General features: G+C 46.3%; 2 protein-coding genes across 4 annotated transcripts in view; one reads left to right on the top strand and one right to left on the bottom strand.

Annotated features, from left to right (window-relative positions):
- The window catches only part of USF3 (upstream transcription factor family member 3), a 29,876-nt gene extending 16,736 nt beyond the window's left edge, over positions 1 to 13,140 (top strand). The window contains exon 6 of one of the 2 annotated variants that reach the window (XM_046939770.1): positions 673 to 13,140. In XM_046939770.1, coding sequence (XP_046795726.1) covers positions 673 to 7,118 — 6,446 coding nt within the window. In that variant the 3' untranslated portion in view covers positions 7,119 to 13,140. The remainder of the gene's footprint in view (positions 1 to 672) is intronic. The other variant, NM_001277825.2, reaches the window with a different exon arrangement.
- Positions 13,141 to 16,408: 3,268 nt separating this feature from the next.
- The window catches only part of SIDT1 (SID1 transmembrane family member 1), a 40,479-nt gene continuing 38,843 nt past the window's right edge, over positions 16,409 to 18,044 (bottom strand). For both annotated transcript variants that reach the window (XM_004938161.5, XM_004938159.5), the window contains 2 exons: positions 17,754 to 17,867; positions 16,409 to 17,650 (listed from right to left, as the gene is read on the bottom strand). In XM_004938161.5, coding sequence (XP_004938218.2) covers positions 17,588 to 17,650; positions 17,754 to 17,867 — 177 coding nt within the window. In that variant the 3' untranslated portion in view covers positions 16,409 to 17,587. The remainder of the gene's footprint in view (positions 17,651 to 17,753; positions 17,868 to 18,044) is intronic.

The following is an 18,044-nucleotide window of genomic DNA, read 5'->3' on the forward strand; positions in this document are numbered from 1 at the left end:
TTTGAAAGCAATAACAACCTACCTTATAAAAATATAATACCTCGTTTAAATTCTCCTTTAACGGAGGCATACAAATACAGTGGTGGAGATATGACAGAAATAATCTCAGAGCTAATGTTACAGTTTGTGGTTTTTATTTCTCCACAAAGAGTGGAATACTATTAAATAGTTTATGTTGTTGATCTGATTGGTTTTGAAAATCCTAGGTGATTTTTCTGTTAGGTGAGCTCTCTCCAATTCCACTGCTGGATTTTGTGGCTTGATGTAGATGCATTCTATTTAGTTTTGCATGTCATTTTTATATGCAATGAAACTGGAATACTACAAGGTTATCAATTTCATCAATATCAATTTTGATATTTGCTTTTCATTCATTAAGCAAAGAAGTTGATTACTATTTAGTTTTATGTGATTTATTTTATGTTTTTAACTAATTAATTAGACATATCTGAATATCGGGAGTGGAGTAGTTTGTGGGGTTCATTACCTTCCTGCCCAGTAGAAAAGTTTATCAGGACAGTCTTCATTTATGTTATTATGTTATTGAAGAAAGCATACATTATTAATAGCCTATTTCAGTATTACATATAACTTATTATCCAAACCACTTGGTAGCGTTACTTAGTATTTGCACTGATGCTCATGTCATGGGTTGTTCTCACTGTTTTCTAGCTGAAGAGATTAAAAAACTGCGGAAACAACTGGATGAACTCCAAAAGGAAAATGGGAGATACATCGAACTACTGAAAGCCAATGATATTTGCCTGTATGATGATCCTACGATCCACTGGAAGGGGAATCTCAAAAATGCAAAGGTCTCAGTTGTTATTCCTAGTGATCAAGTTCAAAAGAACATTATTGTCTATTCAAATGGGAGTCAACCCAATGGAAATAACCAGGGAGCATCTGTCCAGGGGATAACGTTTAATGTTGGTCATAATTTACAAAAGCAAACAGCCAATGTTGTTCCAGTCCAGAGAACTTGCAACCTAGTGACTCCTGTGACAATTTCTGGTATTTACCCTGCAGAAAACAAACCACGGTCTCAGAGTACAGTTTCTCCACTGGCACCCACTCAGGTGGTTCCAGCAGGGAACACTCTTGAACTTTCCATCCCAGAGAATGAGCAAGGTGTGCTTGCTACTGCTACTGCCAGCTCACAGAATGCTTCTCAATCCAGAACAGAACAGGGCCTACAGTGTTCTTCAGATAATGCACTGCAGAATGGTCAAAGTCTCCCCAAAAGTAAAAATGATGAAGGTGGCTCGAAGTCAGCAAAGAAAACAGTCGTGCAGGGAATCAGCCTTCCTTCCAGTGCCTCCATGGAAGCTGAGAAAGTTCAACATATGAATGCAACCAGCTCAAAAACACCTAATTCTAGGAACGAATTTCAGGAAAGCTCTGTAATTTCAACTACTGGCACAGCTGTTGTGCCATCTGTGAGACTGTCTACTGCAGACAGTTTTTCCTCTGTAAATGTTCTCAAAAGTACAAACTTAATAAGTAGTGCTGACATGCCCACGACTTCTGCAGCAGAAGGAATGAAGGCTGTAACGGTAATAAGCACTCTGCCTGCCAGTCCCCTAGAGAACTGCTGGTCTTTTTCAGGCTCTACAGGTGTTGTCCCTTCAGACTTGAAAAATATGAGTAGCCTTACACGGATGCCTTCAGCTGGAAACACACAGACCACATGGACAACTTTGCAGCTAGCAGGAAATACTGTCCAGCCACTAAGCCAAACGCCATCCAGTATAATGACTGCGCTGCTAAGTGAGCCAGTTAATGGGGCTAGTACTGTATCTCCTGCTCACAGCAGGCCTTTGACGACAAGCATTAGTTTGAATACTTCTCTGCCTACAGATGGGCAGGCAGCTGAACAGATTGTAGTTACCTTGCCCTCATGCCCATCCCTACCTATGCAGCCATTAATCAGCCAACCACAGGTTAAAACTCAGGCTGCAGGAAGTATCCTTCCATTAAATTCAACTATGCAGGTAATTCAGATGGCTCAACCAGTTGCATCAGCTGTGACAGGAGCACCAGCGAACCAGAATGTCATCATTCTCCAGCCTCCAAACACTGCTCCGTGTCCTCCAATTGTGAGAGCAGAAGTTCCTAGCCAAAATGTCAGTCAACAAATCGTAATTATTCAAGCTGCTAGTCAGAATCCTCTTCCTCTCCTCTCTGCCCAGCCTTCTGCTTCTGTCAGAGTTCCTGTGAATGGGCCTGTGGCAGTTGCAAACTCTAGCAACTCTGTACAAAATGCCCATCTTCCACAGACCTTTGGTGGAAAACACCTTGTCCATATATTACCAAGGCCATCTTCTTTGCCATCTTCTAGCTCTACACAGACATTTTCAGTTACAATGTCAAATCAACAGCATCCCCAAACAATCTCATTAAACGGGCAGCTTTTTGCATTGCAGCCTGTGATGTCGTCATCTGGAGCTTCAAATCAAGCCCCTATGCAAATTATTCAACCCACCACCAGCGAAGATCCAAATACCAATGTTGCTCTCAATACATTTGGTGCTTTAGCTAACCTCAATCAGAGCATATCACAAATGGCTGGACAAAGCTGCTTGCACTTGTCTCTCAGCCACCCTACCAATCCCACAACTGTCCATAACCAGATCACCACAGTTAACTGTGTGTCATTGCCAGCTTCAGTGCCACCCTCAGTGCCTGTGGAGGGTTCAGTATTAACTAGTGCATCTAATTCAACAAGTGTTTCCCCCAAAAAAGCTGCTGCTGGCTTTCTGTCTAATACAAAATCAAAAAGGACAAACAAAAAGCAGAGTACAAAAAAACACCTAGCTGCCAACATTAAAGTTTCCTGTCCAGCAATTCCTTGTAAAGATGCAGGTAAGGCAGACAGTGTTCCTGTAGAAGCTGTGGCAAAGCATTCAAAGGGTGAGGGGTTGCCTGAGAACATTCCAGCAGCGTCACAAGCTTTAGCCACATTGCAGGTGAGTGGTGCAAGTATTTCTCCTTCCAAAGAAGCTGAGTGCTCAGAGCAAGCAGTGGGATCCTGTCCTGTACCAGAGACAACTTTGGCAGAGCTGCCGACCCCCTCGCCATTGCAGCTTGCAGTGTCCGAACGGTTGGCACTGGTCCCACCAACTGCCAGGGATGCTGCTCCTCTCCTGCCGGTGCGTCAGTCTCAGAGCAACCCACTGACCAGCACAGCCTCGTCAGAGTCTTCCTCCCGCTGTGAGCCCCCTGGCACCTTAACATCCTCTCAAACTGAAGCACATGGGACAAGTCCTCAGGTTTCTGGGGCATCAGCAGTGGAGAGCAGCACGGCAGGTCAGACTTCCACTGCAGGAACAACTTCAGAATCCTGCAGCGTTCCGCAGGGTTCTTCAGTTGTCATGCAAGATGTGGACTTGTTGGAAGGGCAGGGTCTGACCAAAATGCTGTCTGATCTCACGAAAGAAAGAACAGTTGTGGAAAAAAGCTCTTCTTTTGCTGTTCAAGGGGAGCATTCTAATTTTCCCATGGAAAGTTCTAAATCAGTGGAATCAAATGTTGATTTGCCCGAGAAGCAGGAACTCTTGTTAATGAACACTGAAGGTGATGCGCTCTCCCAGCATCACACCTGTGTTTCTGATCAGGAAGTAGTTAGTGCTGCCCTCATTGCCAGCAGGCAGGCAGACTCCCCAATGTCAACCAGTTCTGGTAGCAGCCGAGGCTTCTCTGTGGCATCAATGTTACCAGATACCACCAGAGAAGATGTTACTAGCAACACGTCAACCAGTACGTGCAACAACTGCACATTTTCAGAACAACCTGACATAGTTGCTCTTGCAGCAAGAGCTATTTTTGACCAGGAAAGCCTTGAGAAAAGTGGAGGAGGAATACAAGTTAACATGAGGGATGCCATATCTAAGTCAACTGAAGTTGCAACTCTGGAGAGAGAGCAGCAGACTTTTAAACCTCTACCAGTGAAAGAAAGCAATGCAGGGCCATTAGAAACAGCGTCAAACAAATTCAGTGCTCAGGATACAGTACAAACAAATGTTGATAGACAGGTTGAAAAACCAAGCTGTTCTGTAGGAGGTGTGGAAACCTCCAACTCTTCTTTGCAGATTTCAGCTTCCCAGTCACCGAGCATAACCAGTTTAAGTGTGAATAACCTGATACACCAGAGCCGCATTGTCCATCCCCTCGTGAGTTGCTCAAGTTTATCCCAGCCTTCAGAGCCAGCAAGCATTCCTGCAACTGTGGGTCTCTCTCTTCCATCTAGTTCATATGTCAACCCATCTCCAAGACCAGCTATGATGAGTGAGTATGCTCAGGAACAACTGAATGCTATTAGGGCAAACTCCATGCAAGCTCCTCAGCTTCAGGAATCACACTTAAAGCAGCAAAACCATGAAGGTCGCAAAGACTCTGCCAAGCGGGCTGTTCAGGATGACCTTCTGCTTTCTACAGCAAAGAGACAAAAGCAGTGTCAGACAGCACCTCTAAGGCTTGAAGGGATGGCACTGATGAATCGAACACCAGAGGGTATTGCTGATCAAACACAGATGCTGGTCGGTCAGATGCCTTCTAATTCATCAAATTCAGTGTCATCCTTGAGCAGCCAGGGGCACACAGATGGCCTCAATAGGCTATTCCCATCAAACAGCAACTTTGTAACACCAGCTTTGAGACAAACTGAAGTTCAGTGCAGCTCTCAGCCACCAATTTCAGAGCAGCAAGGCACAGCAGGGCAGCATTTGCAGCCAATTCAGCACGTTCCTGGTCAAGGCATATCTCACCTTCACAACAATCATCCCTACTTAAAGCAGCAGCAGGCTGGACAATTAAGAGAAAGGCACCACTTGTATCAGCTGCAGCACCATGTCACTCATGGGGAAAACTCAGTCCACTCTCAACCCCATGGTGTCCACCAGCAGCGAACAATACAGCAGGAAGTGCAAATGCAAAAGAAACGTAATCTCATCCAGGGAACCCAGGCCCCACAACTTTCTTTACAGCAGAAACACCATGGAAGTGATCAGACACGGCAGAAAGGTGGTCAGCCTCATCCTCACCACCAGCAAATGCAGCAGCAGATGCAGCAGCACTTTGGAGCTTCCCAGCCTGAAAAGAACTGTGAAAATCCTGCAACAAGCAGAAACCATCATAACCACCCTCAGAGCCATATAAATCAGGACATTATGCATCAACAGCAGCAAGATGTTAGCAGCAGGCAGCAAGGTTCAGCTTCTGAGCATGTATCAGGGCACAATCCCATGCAGAGGCTGATGACCTCCAGGGGCTTAGAGCCACAAATGGTATCCCAGGCAAGTATTGTAACCAGGCCTTCGGACATGACCTGCACTCCTCATAGGCAGGAGAGAAACAGAGTTTCCAGCTACTCTGCTGAGGCACTTATTGGGAAGACACCCTCTAATTCGGAGCAGAGAATAGGAATCTCTCTTCAAGGCCCTAGAGTTTCTGACCAGCTTGAAATGAGAAGCTACATCGATGCTTCTAGAAATAAAGGGTTGGTCATTCACAATATGCAGGGCCGCATATCCATTGATCATACGGTTGGCTCAGATGTACAACGGCTTTCTGATTGCCAGACATTTAAGCCAGCAGGACCCAACCAACAACCTGCAGGCAATTTCGATGTGCAGGCCTCAAGAAACAGTGAAATTGGTAATTCTGTGTCATCCCTCAGGGGCATGCAATCACAAGCTTTTCGAATTGGTCAGAATACTGGGCCACCCATTGAAAGGCAGAAGAGATTGCCTTACCAGCCAGTACAAGGTATTCCAACAGGAAATTCCCTTCCATCAAGGGAAAATGAAAACACGTGCCACCAAAGTTTTATGCAGAGTTTACTTGCCCCTAACCTTGGCGATCAAGTCAGTGGAAGCCAGCGATCAATCCCGGAACATCCAAGGAATACGCAGTGTGGTGCATCCTCCACGATTGAGTACAGCTGTCCCCCAGCCCGAGAGAGTGTCCACATCCGGAGAGATGGCGATGGTCAGAACAGGGAAAGCTGTGACATGTCTATCAGTACAATTAACACCAGGAACAGCTCTTTAACTATTCCCTTCTCAACTTCATCTTCCTCGGGAGATATTCAGGGTCGAAATACAAGCCCAAACATTTCCGTACAAAAGTCCAATCCCATGAGGATGACAGACAGTCATGGAACAAAGAGCCACATGAATACACCTGTCTCCAGCAACATGCACGGGGTTGTGAGGCCAACTCACCCTCACCCTGCAGTTTCTCATGGAAATGGCGAACAAGGGCAGCCTTCTGTTCGTCAGCCAAATTCTTCAGTTACTCAGCGCTCGAGGCATCCTTTACAAGATAACAACAGCTCTAAAATACGGCAGCCTGAAAGGAATCGATCTGGAAATCAAAGACACGGCAATGTCTTTGACCCTAGTCTTCCCCACCTGCCCCTGTCTACCAGCAGCAGTATGATCCTTGGGCGCCAGCAGTCTGCTATAGAAAAGAGAGGAAGCATTGTCCGCTTCATGTCTGACGGCCCTCAAGTGTCCAACGACAATGCAGCATCTGACCAACACACACTTTCTCAGAACTTTGGGTTCCCTTTTATCCCAGAGGGTGGCATGAATCCACCCATAAATGCCAACACGTCCTTCATTCCCCCAGTTACTCAACCTAGTGCCACTCGAACACCAGCCCTAATCCCTGTCGATCCCCAAAATACGCTGCCATCCTTCTACCCGCCTTACTCTCCTGCCCACCCCACTCTTTCCAATGACATTTCTATCCCTTACTTTCCCAACCAAATGTTTCCTAATCCAAGCACAGAGAAGCCGAGTAGTGGAGGTTTGAACAATCGATTTGGATCTATCTTGTCTCCTCCCCGGCCCGTTGGTTTTGCTCAGCCAAGTTTTCCTTTGCTTCCGGATATGCCACCAATGCACATGACCAATACATCACACTTATCCAATTTTAACTTGACGTCTTTGTTTCCAGAAATAGCCACTGCTCTTCCTCCAGATGGTTCAGCAATGTCGCCTTTGCTTTCCATTGCAAACACATCTGCTTCCGATTCTTCCAAGCAGCCCTCAAACCGACCCGCCCACAATATAAGCCATATTCTAGGTCATGACTGCAGTTCAGCTGTATGAAGACTGACACACTGACTTCTAATCTGATGAGTTGTTTATATATTTAAGAAAAAGAAAGTGGATCTTACCGGCATCCCTGAAGAGACCATTCATAGCATCACTGTTTATTTGCCTAAATGTATGTATATAGGTACCTTCCGTATTTATATACACACTTTCTATCCACCTTACTAACTTTAAAGCACCAGTGCCTATAGCAATGCTTACTTGCAAGTAAACGGTAAGAATGCAACTTTAGAGCTGTGCAAATACTGATTGTTGATTTTACAACAATCAAGCCTGATGTCTGATTGCCACTCTCGGTAGTACTTGGATGTAAAGAAAGAGGTGAGAATATCCAAACAGGACACAGGAAAACAAGTGCTACAGGTTTCATTTTATTTATGACGTGTTTACCTGAAACTAAAGGTGAACTTCAAGTGGCTTAGGTTTTTCTTTTTCCTTTGTAAAATATTTTGGGAGCCTCATAACAAGACAAGTCTCTGCTAATCTGGCGTTAATTGATAAAGGCATTTGTTGTGCAGCTTTTGTCTATTTGAAGCTTGTTGCATCCACTTGACTTAAGGCTGACTTGACCTGGCAAAAAATTGCCATGTGTTTCCGTGGCCAGAAATTAAAAATACTGTTTCAGAAAATTGAAATTTCTTTAATGCATGACTTTCTATTTCAAAGAAGAATTTGTGTGGATCTTGTTTAATGATGGCATCTGTTGCTGCTGAACTTGGCCAACATTTTAATGTAACTTAGTACTCCTACCGGAGTACCGTGGGGACAGCAGTCCTGTTTGTTGCCATTTCATTGCTCATATGCTGCAAGTTACCTCAGGGTGGTTTTGTACCTTGTTTCGCACCTTCTTAATGTCTTTTTTTTTTTCCCCCTTTCCTTTTCTTTGGCCCATGCTCAGCCACCAGCTTACTGGTTTCTGTGATTGACAGCCCCCTGTTGTAATGGTCAGCACACGGGAGCAGCAGTGAGCCCATGGCATCCCACAGAATCCATGGGGATCATGGGCACGGTGTCTGCTTACTGTGGCTGGCAGCATTGGGGCCTAATATAGTATCAGTACTTTGCACTTGAATGCACCTTTTGTCTAAACCCATGTGGTTGTGGGTGAAGAGAGAATGTGAATGTGTCAAGATTGGAAAGTTGTACGCCAGGAAGACGTGATGTGAGCGTCACAAGGAAGAGGGACTTTCTGTGTGTGTGAGGGACAGAGCGAGTGTGTGTACTAGCTGAGACCCCAATATGCTTTCACAGATTTTGATCCCATTTCTTTTAAAGGAAAGGGAAGAACTAGGTAATTTTTATTTATTTAATGGCTCTGTGGTGTGATTTTTTTAGGCAGAAATATGTTTTTTAATTTAAGTTCTTGGAAATACCATTCCAGATTGTATTCTACAAATAACAGTTTTCTTGTAAGCAGTCCTCCTGTACCCAGCAGATACAGCTGCAGGGGAGTGTAAGCTCCAAACACTTTCGTATCTCTGCATCACGCTAGCGCTCCTGGGACCTCTGACAGCTTCATTCCCCGTGTCCCTGCTCTTGTGTGAGATGGGGCAGGGGCAGGTTCCCTGAGTTGTTTTTGAGTAATTGTTTTATTTTGTTTTCCTGAAGAGCAGAAAGGAAGATACTCCTTCATCTTGAATCATAGAATAGCTCAGGTTGGAAAAGACCTTAAAGATCACCAAGTCCAACTACAACCTAACCATACTACACTAACTCTAACAGCCCTCCGCTAAATCATGTCCCTGAGCACCACATCCAAACAGTTTTTAAACACATCCAGGGATGGTGACTCAACCACCTCCCTGGGGAGCCTATTCCAGTGCTTAACAACCCCTTCTGTAAGAAGTTTTTCCTGATACCCAACCTCAACCTCTCCTGGTGCAACTTGAGATGATTTCCCCTCCTCCTGTCACCTGTCACCAGTGAGAAGAGACCAACCCTGCTCTCTCTGTAAGCACCTTTGAGGTACTAGCAGAGAGCAATAAGGTCTCCCCTCAGCCTCTTCCCCAGACTAAACAGCCCCAGTTCCTTCAGTTGCTCCTCATAGGGCATATTCTCCAAGCCCTTTACAAACCTTGTTCCTCTTCTTTGGACCTGCTCCAGCACCTCAGTGTCCTTTCTGTACTGAGGTGCCCAAAACTGAACACAGTACTTGAGGTGAGGCCTCACCAGCACCGAGTACAGGGGCAGGATTACTTCCCTAGTGCTGCTCACCACACCATTTGTGATACAAGCCAGGATGCCATTGGCCTTCTTGGCCACCTGGGCACACTGCTGGCTCATATTCAATACTCATAAATACTAATACTGAGGAATAGGAGCCCCAAAGAGGTAGCTGAAAGTTTTTTCATAGCTGGACTGTTAAGGCCCCATTTTTGCCAAGTCCTTTTTATATACTGCTTCAGGAAAGTAAGGAAGCTTCAGCATAAAACAGAATTGGGCTGTCTGTAGTTAGCTGATAATGTCTCCGTTCTTGTAACCTGGGGTCTGGTGTTTTCCTGCAAAGCCAAGTAAAATGGTTGTTTCAAATGAGGTTATCACCATTTAATTCAGATGGGGCTTATCTTTAGGACACTAAATGTAAGTGGTGCTTCATTTCTTTTGTGTTTAGTGCAAATATTTGATGGAGTATTTATTTCACTTCAAAGCAAGCCTGCTTTTCTGTGCTTGCCTCCAAACAGCTGAGATTGCAGCTGTATTAGCAATGACCACCACTCCTTCACTCTGACGGAACAAACTGTGGCTCTGAGTTTTGTCTGGTCAGACTCTTGGGCCAGGTTGGTCTCCTTGATGCTGTAGATCCCAAATGGGGTGCCATAAAGGAGCGTGAGGAGTTCCATAGTGCTGAATGGCTCCAGTGATTATGATTACGTCAGGAGGATAGAATAAGCGGTTGCATGGTATGCTGTGTGGTCTTCTGTACAGAGGAATGTAGAAGAGCCATTCTTACTCCTCACTCATTTCTTACTTGCGTTGGTTTCCTTTGCTGGGAAGGCTCCAGCAGTTTGGGTTGTTTGTCAAAGCTGTAAGGGAGCCTATACGCTTGCATGGGTATATTTATTCCTTCAGATTGGTTTCACCATAAATTTCACTGGTGTTGTATTAAGGTAAATGCGATCCTGAGTATTCATAACAGAACACATTGGAAGTGTTGGCTTTTTGTATTTATTTTTTATGTTGCAAATCAATTTTTTGAACAGGCAGTATGTTTTATATTCCCCTTTTCTGTTTACAAAGATGACCAAAAAGCAATTGTACTCATAGGATACCCGTAGTGCAGGCAGTTACCGTACAGTCATTTTAGTGATGCAAAAACTGTGTGAATTTGCAGGAACTGCACAGTTTTGTGGTGTATGGCTCAAAATTCATTACCACGTGACCATTCTCCTCCAGAGGATTGTACCTTGTGTTGTTTTTATGGGGTGTGGTAGTTCCTATGTAATCACCGTGCCTGTCTGGACTTACTATGGAAATTACCAAGACCAGGATGGAGACCACTCCATTACCCCAACTAAATAGGACAATCTCTGTTGAAGTTCAACCACAGGCCAATGTGAGTCTTTTTATATGCCATAAATGATGCTAAGTGTTCCCAATGGCATTTGTTTAGGATGAAAGCAAATGTAGGAACACCTAGCTGCAAGAGATTCACGTGAAGACATTTGTCCAAATTCTATTATTTATTCCCCAATTCTATTATCCTCATTGCTGACTGGCATTTAAATAAATTAATTAGAAGAAAAATTGGCTCTAGTATGTAGTCTGTCTTGTGGCATCATTCGCAGTTCAAGATTGTCTTTGCTGAGCCTGGCCAGGTGCCCTGGTTTGGGGTGATTGTGCTTTTATCAGATTGTTTCTCATGTGTTGGTGCTCATGAACAGCTGATGGAATGGGTGTTTTGCATTAAAAGAGACAAAGTGAGATGTTAGGTACTTTCTGTTGGCTTTTAATTATGGAATTGCTTTTGTTTTCCTCTTCACTGTAAATTAATTACTCTCGCCTCTTCATTCTACAAGTAAAACCACATTTTCTTTGGCAAACTTCTACAATTCCAACAAGAATTCTTCATCAATTCAAAGCTCTCTTGTTTTCAAAGATATATTTGGAAAAGGTTTAATTGCAATTTATTATCCTGAGAGTGGAATTTTCTCTTCCGTAACAGTTTCATAGTACCTTTCTGAAAGGTTTGCTTTGTGTTTGAAGAGAGGAGGAATGTTCCATGCTGCTTCATTTAGCAGAAGTAGCAAAAGGGAGTGGTTCAGAACTACCTCTGGGGTGGGACTGCTGCAGTCAATGAGCAGTGGGTAGCTGTGGCCTCCAGCTTGTCCTAAACATGTTCCACAAACAATAACAAACGGCCTAGGGATGAACTGCATGTATTTCAATGTAATGAAATCAATTGATTATTCCCTTAAAAAAACTAGGAGAATATGAGCAGAATCAGACTGAGCTGACAGCAGGCAATAAACTGGTCATGTATGAGCATTCTCATTGGGTTTCACTGAGAGTAAGGGGCTCATCAAAGCACAGTTCCCAGAAATGGTTTAAGCCATACTGGATGTGTTTGACAGCCCCCGCCACCATCAGAGGAGCGCCTCTGAATTACAGATGCAGTGCTAGTGCAGGGCCTCTGACATTTTGCACACATTTCCCACGCACTTTAAAGCTGTGCTGCCACTGTGGTTAGCGACGGGTTTTGGTGCAGAAAATACATCACTTGGCAGGGCAAATGCAACAGGCGTTTCTAGTAACAAGTGTCATTTCGTTACTTCTCATCTCCCAGCTGTCTACCTTATGCAGAGATACTCACACAGCCCTGCTCACAAGCCTGTGCCACCCTCTGCTTCTGGATGGCCAAACACAGTCAGGTGCATTGAGAGCTGCGATCTTGCCCTATTTCCCACTCAACTTTAGTGCTCGTCACTTCAATAATAACCCCACCGTCACTTGGAAAGAAAGAGTAGAATTGAATTTATTCATACTGGAATGATCAAATTTGTGCTGTTGGTTTTTTTGTGTGTTTGCTTTTGAATGGAGTGGCATAAGGAGCTCCATCCATTTTCAGCAGCCAGTCTGCATTTACTTCTGCTCCTCTTCCCTTCTGCCCAGTCCAGCAGTGCTGGCGGCTCCACAGCTGAGCACAGTGTGTGGAGGATGGCACTGTCAACCTTGCGCTGCCTCTGCTGTCCTTACCGTACAGCTGAGAGTTAAAGCACCCACACTTTACCTCCACACGTTGTACTGATAGCGAATTATTCTGTGAATGGTGAAAGACTTCCAGAAATGTTTGGTCATGATGATAAAGAACCATCTTCTCTTTGCTGACAGTCCTCACTTGGTTACACAAAAGCCATTCTTTAGTTGTAAGATAATTTCTGAAGAAAAGCATATTCGTCTTTAAAGTTGCTGACCCTTACCTTAGCAGCAAATTTTTGTATTACAAAAAGCATTTCCTGCTGTCTCATCAGACTGCATTTTTACAAGCAGGTTTCAAGTCTGCAATATGCTTTGCTGTTTCAGCAATCACAAATGCAAACCGAGACAGCAATGGGCTGTCCCCACATTCCTGCCTGCTCACTGTGAGAAGGAAAGCAAAGATGGATTTTGCCACAGGAGATTATTCAGAGATGCTGTTGCCCTCCACAATGTAAATTATTTATATTCGGCCCAGAATTATCTGCTGTGCTCCTGTTTTATACAGCTGTAAATTACTCAGATACAGCTCCAGCGGAAAGCCCTTCTTATTTTGTAACAGAGAAAGGAAATGTGCAGTAGAAGAATATAATGAATGAGGAGGAACATCGTCTTGCAATTGTAAATAAGATCTTGTTCTGTTTATTTTGACATCTTTTTACAAATGTGTCGTATTCAGGTGTAAATATCTAAACCCATGATCTTGTTCAGAGCTCTGAGATTTCTATTGTTATATGTAATACTTTGTTTAATAGTTGTAATAATTATTTGTATAGATATGAACACAATAGTATTTTATTAAAAAAAGGAAAATGTTCTTGAAGTCTGCGTTCTTTTCAGTACAGCTTCTTTCCCTGTGTGAAAGAAAAGAAAGGCACGGGGCTCTCAAGATATATAAAACTGAAGAAGCATAGAATGGCTTGGGTTGGAAAGGACCTCAAGGATCATCAAGCTCCAACCCCCCTGCTGCAGGCAGCGCCGCCAACCTCCACATTTAATACTAGACCAGGCTGCCCAGGGCCCCATCCAACCTGGCCTTGAACACCTCCAGGGATAGGACCTCCTGCCACTTTTGAGAGGAGAAATCACAGCTTTTCAGAGGCTGAGAAATAACACCACTCTGCAGCCCGCACTGCTCCTACAGATCCCAGTTCCAGCACAGCAACACGGTACTGAGGCCATGGGCTCAGGGCTGCTGCCCTGTGGTGCCGCCAGGCAGGGGACACGTGAGCAGTGCAACATCTGTCAGCAGAAACATCAGTATCCATTCCTAACTGATATTATATTTGTAATATAAATACAAATGAAGCTGGTTCAGGCTGCTTCCCCTCATCACTACCCAAAGTCACCTGACTCCATGACAGCGCTGCATGTGCTTTTTTCATTCAGGAGGTTGAGGGCAAGGCAGATGCAGCACTGGTGAAGGAGGCATAAAAACACCAGTTAGATTAATCACAGTGTTAGTAGCACTTCTGCTTATAAAAAACAGCAAGTGCGTCTCTCATGACCCAGGAAGTAACTGCAAGTATTTAGTGACCAATTGCTGAAATCGGTATCTGTGCGTGGAGGGTTTCCACACCATACAAAGGGCAGCTCCTGCTTGCACTATGCTCCTCAGCCTACAGCGAGCCACATGAGCTCAGAGAGGGAGAAAAAATTGGAAAGGATACAGTAGGAAACTGAACTGTTTGTTCCCCTTTTTAGGAGCAGGTTGTACTGAATGTAGGAGGGATGAGCACATACCGGGGAAGCAGGGACCAATGCCACCAGCCCACCACAGCCAAGCCAGAGGCACCTCTGCCAGCACCCAACTGGGCTGAGCCCCGCGGTGCCAACAGAAACCAGGCAGGTCAAAGCCAAGAGGAAATCCTCAACACCGCTGCATCAGCAGGGGGCTTGAAAGCAGTACGGAGATGATTCTAGCTCTGCCTCCATCCATCTCTCCTTACATTTAATTCTCTCACATGTTTTTCTGCTTGTTCTGTGCCAGTCTCCCACCCCGCTGGTGCTGTGCCATGCACACGCTGTGCGGTTCTGCTCAGCGCAGTGAGCCCATCTGCTGCTCTCCCACCTCCTACACCGCCCCTGCCTGCTGCTGCTCAACATTACCGCTCCTTCTCACATTCACAAGTAGAGAAGATCTCCAGCTTCTCGGTTAGAAACAAATACAGGCTTGGAACAAGCTCCAACAGTACAGCGGACAAGGGGAGAAGGAATATTTTTCATTAAAACACAAGATAGCTGTAACAAAACCAGACAAGGCCAGAGACACACATGGTCTTCTTCAGTCAGGAAAGGAAACAACGCTGCCAGTACTCTCTGATGCATCCTTGACTTCTTCATAAAGAAGAGGAGCTGCTGCTCTTTCTCCACAGCCACACACAGGTTAAGGGCAGCCCTGCAAGGCCCATCTTGCACCAGGCTGAGCAGGACTGAAGGCAGCACAGTGAGCAAATAGGGCTTTGTATTAAAGCCTACGAACTCCAGGATCCTGGCAGCTTGCCGAGAGCAACAGGTTTCTGAAGGGATGTTGCTCCCCTTGCCACTTCTGCATCTCAGTCTGTGGAAGGCAGCATCTACCAGTTCTTGTAAGTGACTGCACCTAGCAGAAACAGTGCAAGGCCCTTGGTGAGGGCTCCTTCAGAAGCTTTCTCCTCTCCTGCTGCTGCCTCTCCAGTCCTGCCCCCAGAGGACTGTCCCACATGCTCACTTCACCACCAAGTGACAAAACTGTCACCCTCCCAACAGATCTACCCCTGCAGCTCCTCACACAGCCCCCAGGTGCCTCCATGCAGCCCTGTCTAAGCCTTCTGCTCCTGCTTTTGGGAACAGGAACACAGTCAGAGAGAAGAGAGAGCAGATGGTGCTGGCAGCAGGACTACCTGAGCATCCCTGCATGACCACACAGGCGAGCTCCACACCTCGGCCTCCTGCATAGCACAGACATTACCACAGCGTGTGGTTTCACTGATCACATAATTGCAAGTACAGCGTTTGGGCTCCTACAGCAGCCCCCACATTTGCAGGTCAGTACTAAAGCTCACAAGGCTCCATGTGCATAGCAAGCTGCCAGGCAAGGCAGAACTCTGCAGCCCCACTGTGAGGCTCTGATCAGAGCAGCTTAGCCTCACCACACTCAGCAGCAAGGATTTGGAGATTCTGCAGCTCAGGCTTTCCTGCAGTCTCTCCCTGGGGGAAGAACAAAGAAGCTGCAGGCATGCCTGTGTCACTGGATCCTGTCACTTTAGGGAGACCAAGAACAGATGGCAGGGTTGCAGGGGGGCAGAATGCAAAACGGGCTCTTCTCCTGGTTCAGATAAAAGCAAGCATCCTCTTCTTCCCTGCAGCCCATGGTGACACCTCCAAGGAAGGCTGGGCCATGCTTAGCTACAGGTCTGAGACCTGCCCTGCTCCTAGCACACTGGAAGTTCAAAGCTCTACCTGCACAACAAACCTGCAAGTCAAGCCCAAAGCACATAACCCAACCCAGCACATCAGGACCACTGCCACCTTCTGTATGCCATGTTGAAAACACAGCCAAGTCTCATGTAGCTCTGTGAGGTGGGAGAGAACCCTAGCTAGCAGCTTCTCGTGCCACTCCTCCTCCAGCCCTCTGCCAAACAGGAGCTTCTGTTCTGGCTGGACTGCCCTCATGGGGCTGACTGAAGCCAACAGAACAAGCAGGCCGCTGGTACCTGCACTCTGGAAACAGTCTACAAGAGTCACGGGTTGCTCCTAGTGAAACTTAAGGATTGCAGTGACTGGCAAATACAGCCATGCAGCCCTTGCCCCAAGAACTCCACACCGCTGCTCAGAGCTGTAGCGGGAAGAATTCAGGTTGACCTACAGAGCAGGGAACCAGGAACACTGCTTTTATTTTCTTGACAAACTCCATCTTAAAAAAGAAAAAAAGTAAGGCAAGAACTAGTTACTGCAAAACCTTCCTGGGAAATGCAGACTTCTCAGAGTATAAAGTTATCAATGTACTACTTTGGTAAGCACAGCTGGAACAGAGCCTCTCTGCAACACTGGATACATGCACATACAGTAAGGGACAAATGGTCAGATAACAAAGACAAGGACAGCAGGCCTCAAAGAATACTTTTTAATTCAAAATTAGCAAAGCAGGTCACACTGTAGATGCAACACCTGCAATAATTCATAGCTTATTCTTGTTCTTCAAATAACTGAGAATCCAGAAAGAATGCAAAGACATTTAAAAACTTCAGATGCAGAAAATTTGAAGAGGTGGGGGAAGAAGTTTTGTCCACATCTCTGAGATCAACCCCAATGCTCCCAAGACTTCCTCCGCACCCTCCCATCCAAAGTAAACTTATGGAGGAGAAAGTCAGGGGCTGCTGGACAGCTCCTCTACTCTCCAACCCTTCAACGAGGCTCCCAGACTGGGGCATACTGCAGGAGCCAAGGAGGTGCCCAGCATATGAGACTGAGGCCTCATCACTCCATCTCTCTCACGGTCTCAGTGTTTCTGGTGCTGTCGAGGAGAACGCTGCACTGACAAGCAGCTGACGGGAGCTGCTGGAGAGGAGTGGGGGGCTGTTAAGTTTCTGCCAGTGAAAGGGGCTGCAGTAGCAAGGCAGTAGGCTCTGCCTCTGGCAATGCAGCTCTAGTCCCCATTTCTCTGCAACACTGCAGCCCCTTGGACATGTTCCTGCAGCTCTTCAACAGTTACAGGAGGAGCTTCTCCAACAAAAGAACATAGTTCCCTACTACCACCTCTGCCTGGAGCCTTTTGCTCACTCAGCAGCTGCTCTGCACACTGGGATTGCAGTAGGACAGAAACTAAATGCTCCCCCCATGCTGCCCAAGTGGCTCTCTAAGAGCAGCAGCCTGCAGGGTCTGGGCACTGGCTGCTGACACAGGAGGAGCTGCAATGCATTCTCAAACCCACTCACTAGAGAGGAAGCAGAGCATGTCATCCTGGAGGAAGGGAAGCAAAGGTCTTAAATACGCTTCCTGTCCCCTCCCTCTTCACCAGCTCCAGCACCCGCTGTCCCCACAAGCCAGAGGGCTGCAAATGCTATGTCATGCCTGCCCCAGGGATGTGGTGGCAGGGGAGCCAATGTCGTCTTCCCTCCTGGTCCTGCCCCAGTTACCACAGCACCCAGTCATGCTCACTGTGGGATCCAGCTCCTCTGCTCCCACAAGGCTGCAGGCCACTGAAGCAGGCTCATTTCCATGGACACCGGGAGCCTGGTGCCTTCAGCCGAGTGGCTTGGCACACCCCCACGCCTCCGTCCATCAGAGGCTCAGAACACTGGGATCTTGTCCCTGCGCACCGTGTCCAGATCATCGTCCAGGGTCAGCAGGACCTGGAGAGAAGCTCAAGGTTGCAGGTCTCACTGGTCACCTCACAGCTAAGGAAAATAAGGAAGAGGAGGAGAGGCTGAGGCTGCACAGCACAGCAGGACTCACCAGAAAGGAGAAGAACAAAGCAGCCGCAGAAAGGAAGTGCCAGACATCATGGTCATCAAAGAAGCCCAGCAGGATGCATGACCGGTTCTTCTCTCGGGACTCTGCCGGAGTCTCCTAGGAGAAATAGCAGGTGATCACGACTCGACACCAGCACATAAAAGACCCTGGCCACCTACAAGAAACCCTCTGAAGGATTTCCTGCCTAAACCCTCCATGAAGGAGCCAAGAGAAATGGTGGACATGAGATGAGGACATGGCAGGGATGCAATGCAATACTGCACAGCTGGGGAT

The sequence above is a fragment of the Gallus gallus genome, chromosome 1, assembly GCF_016699485.2.
Source record: "Gallus gallus isolate bGalGal1 chromosome 1, bGalGal1.mat.broiler.GRCg7b, whole genome shotgun sequence".
Taxonomy (NCBI): Eukaryota; Metazoa; Chordata; class Aves; order Galliformes; family Phasianidae; genus Gallus; species Gallus gallus.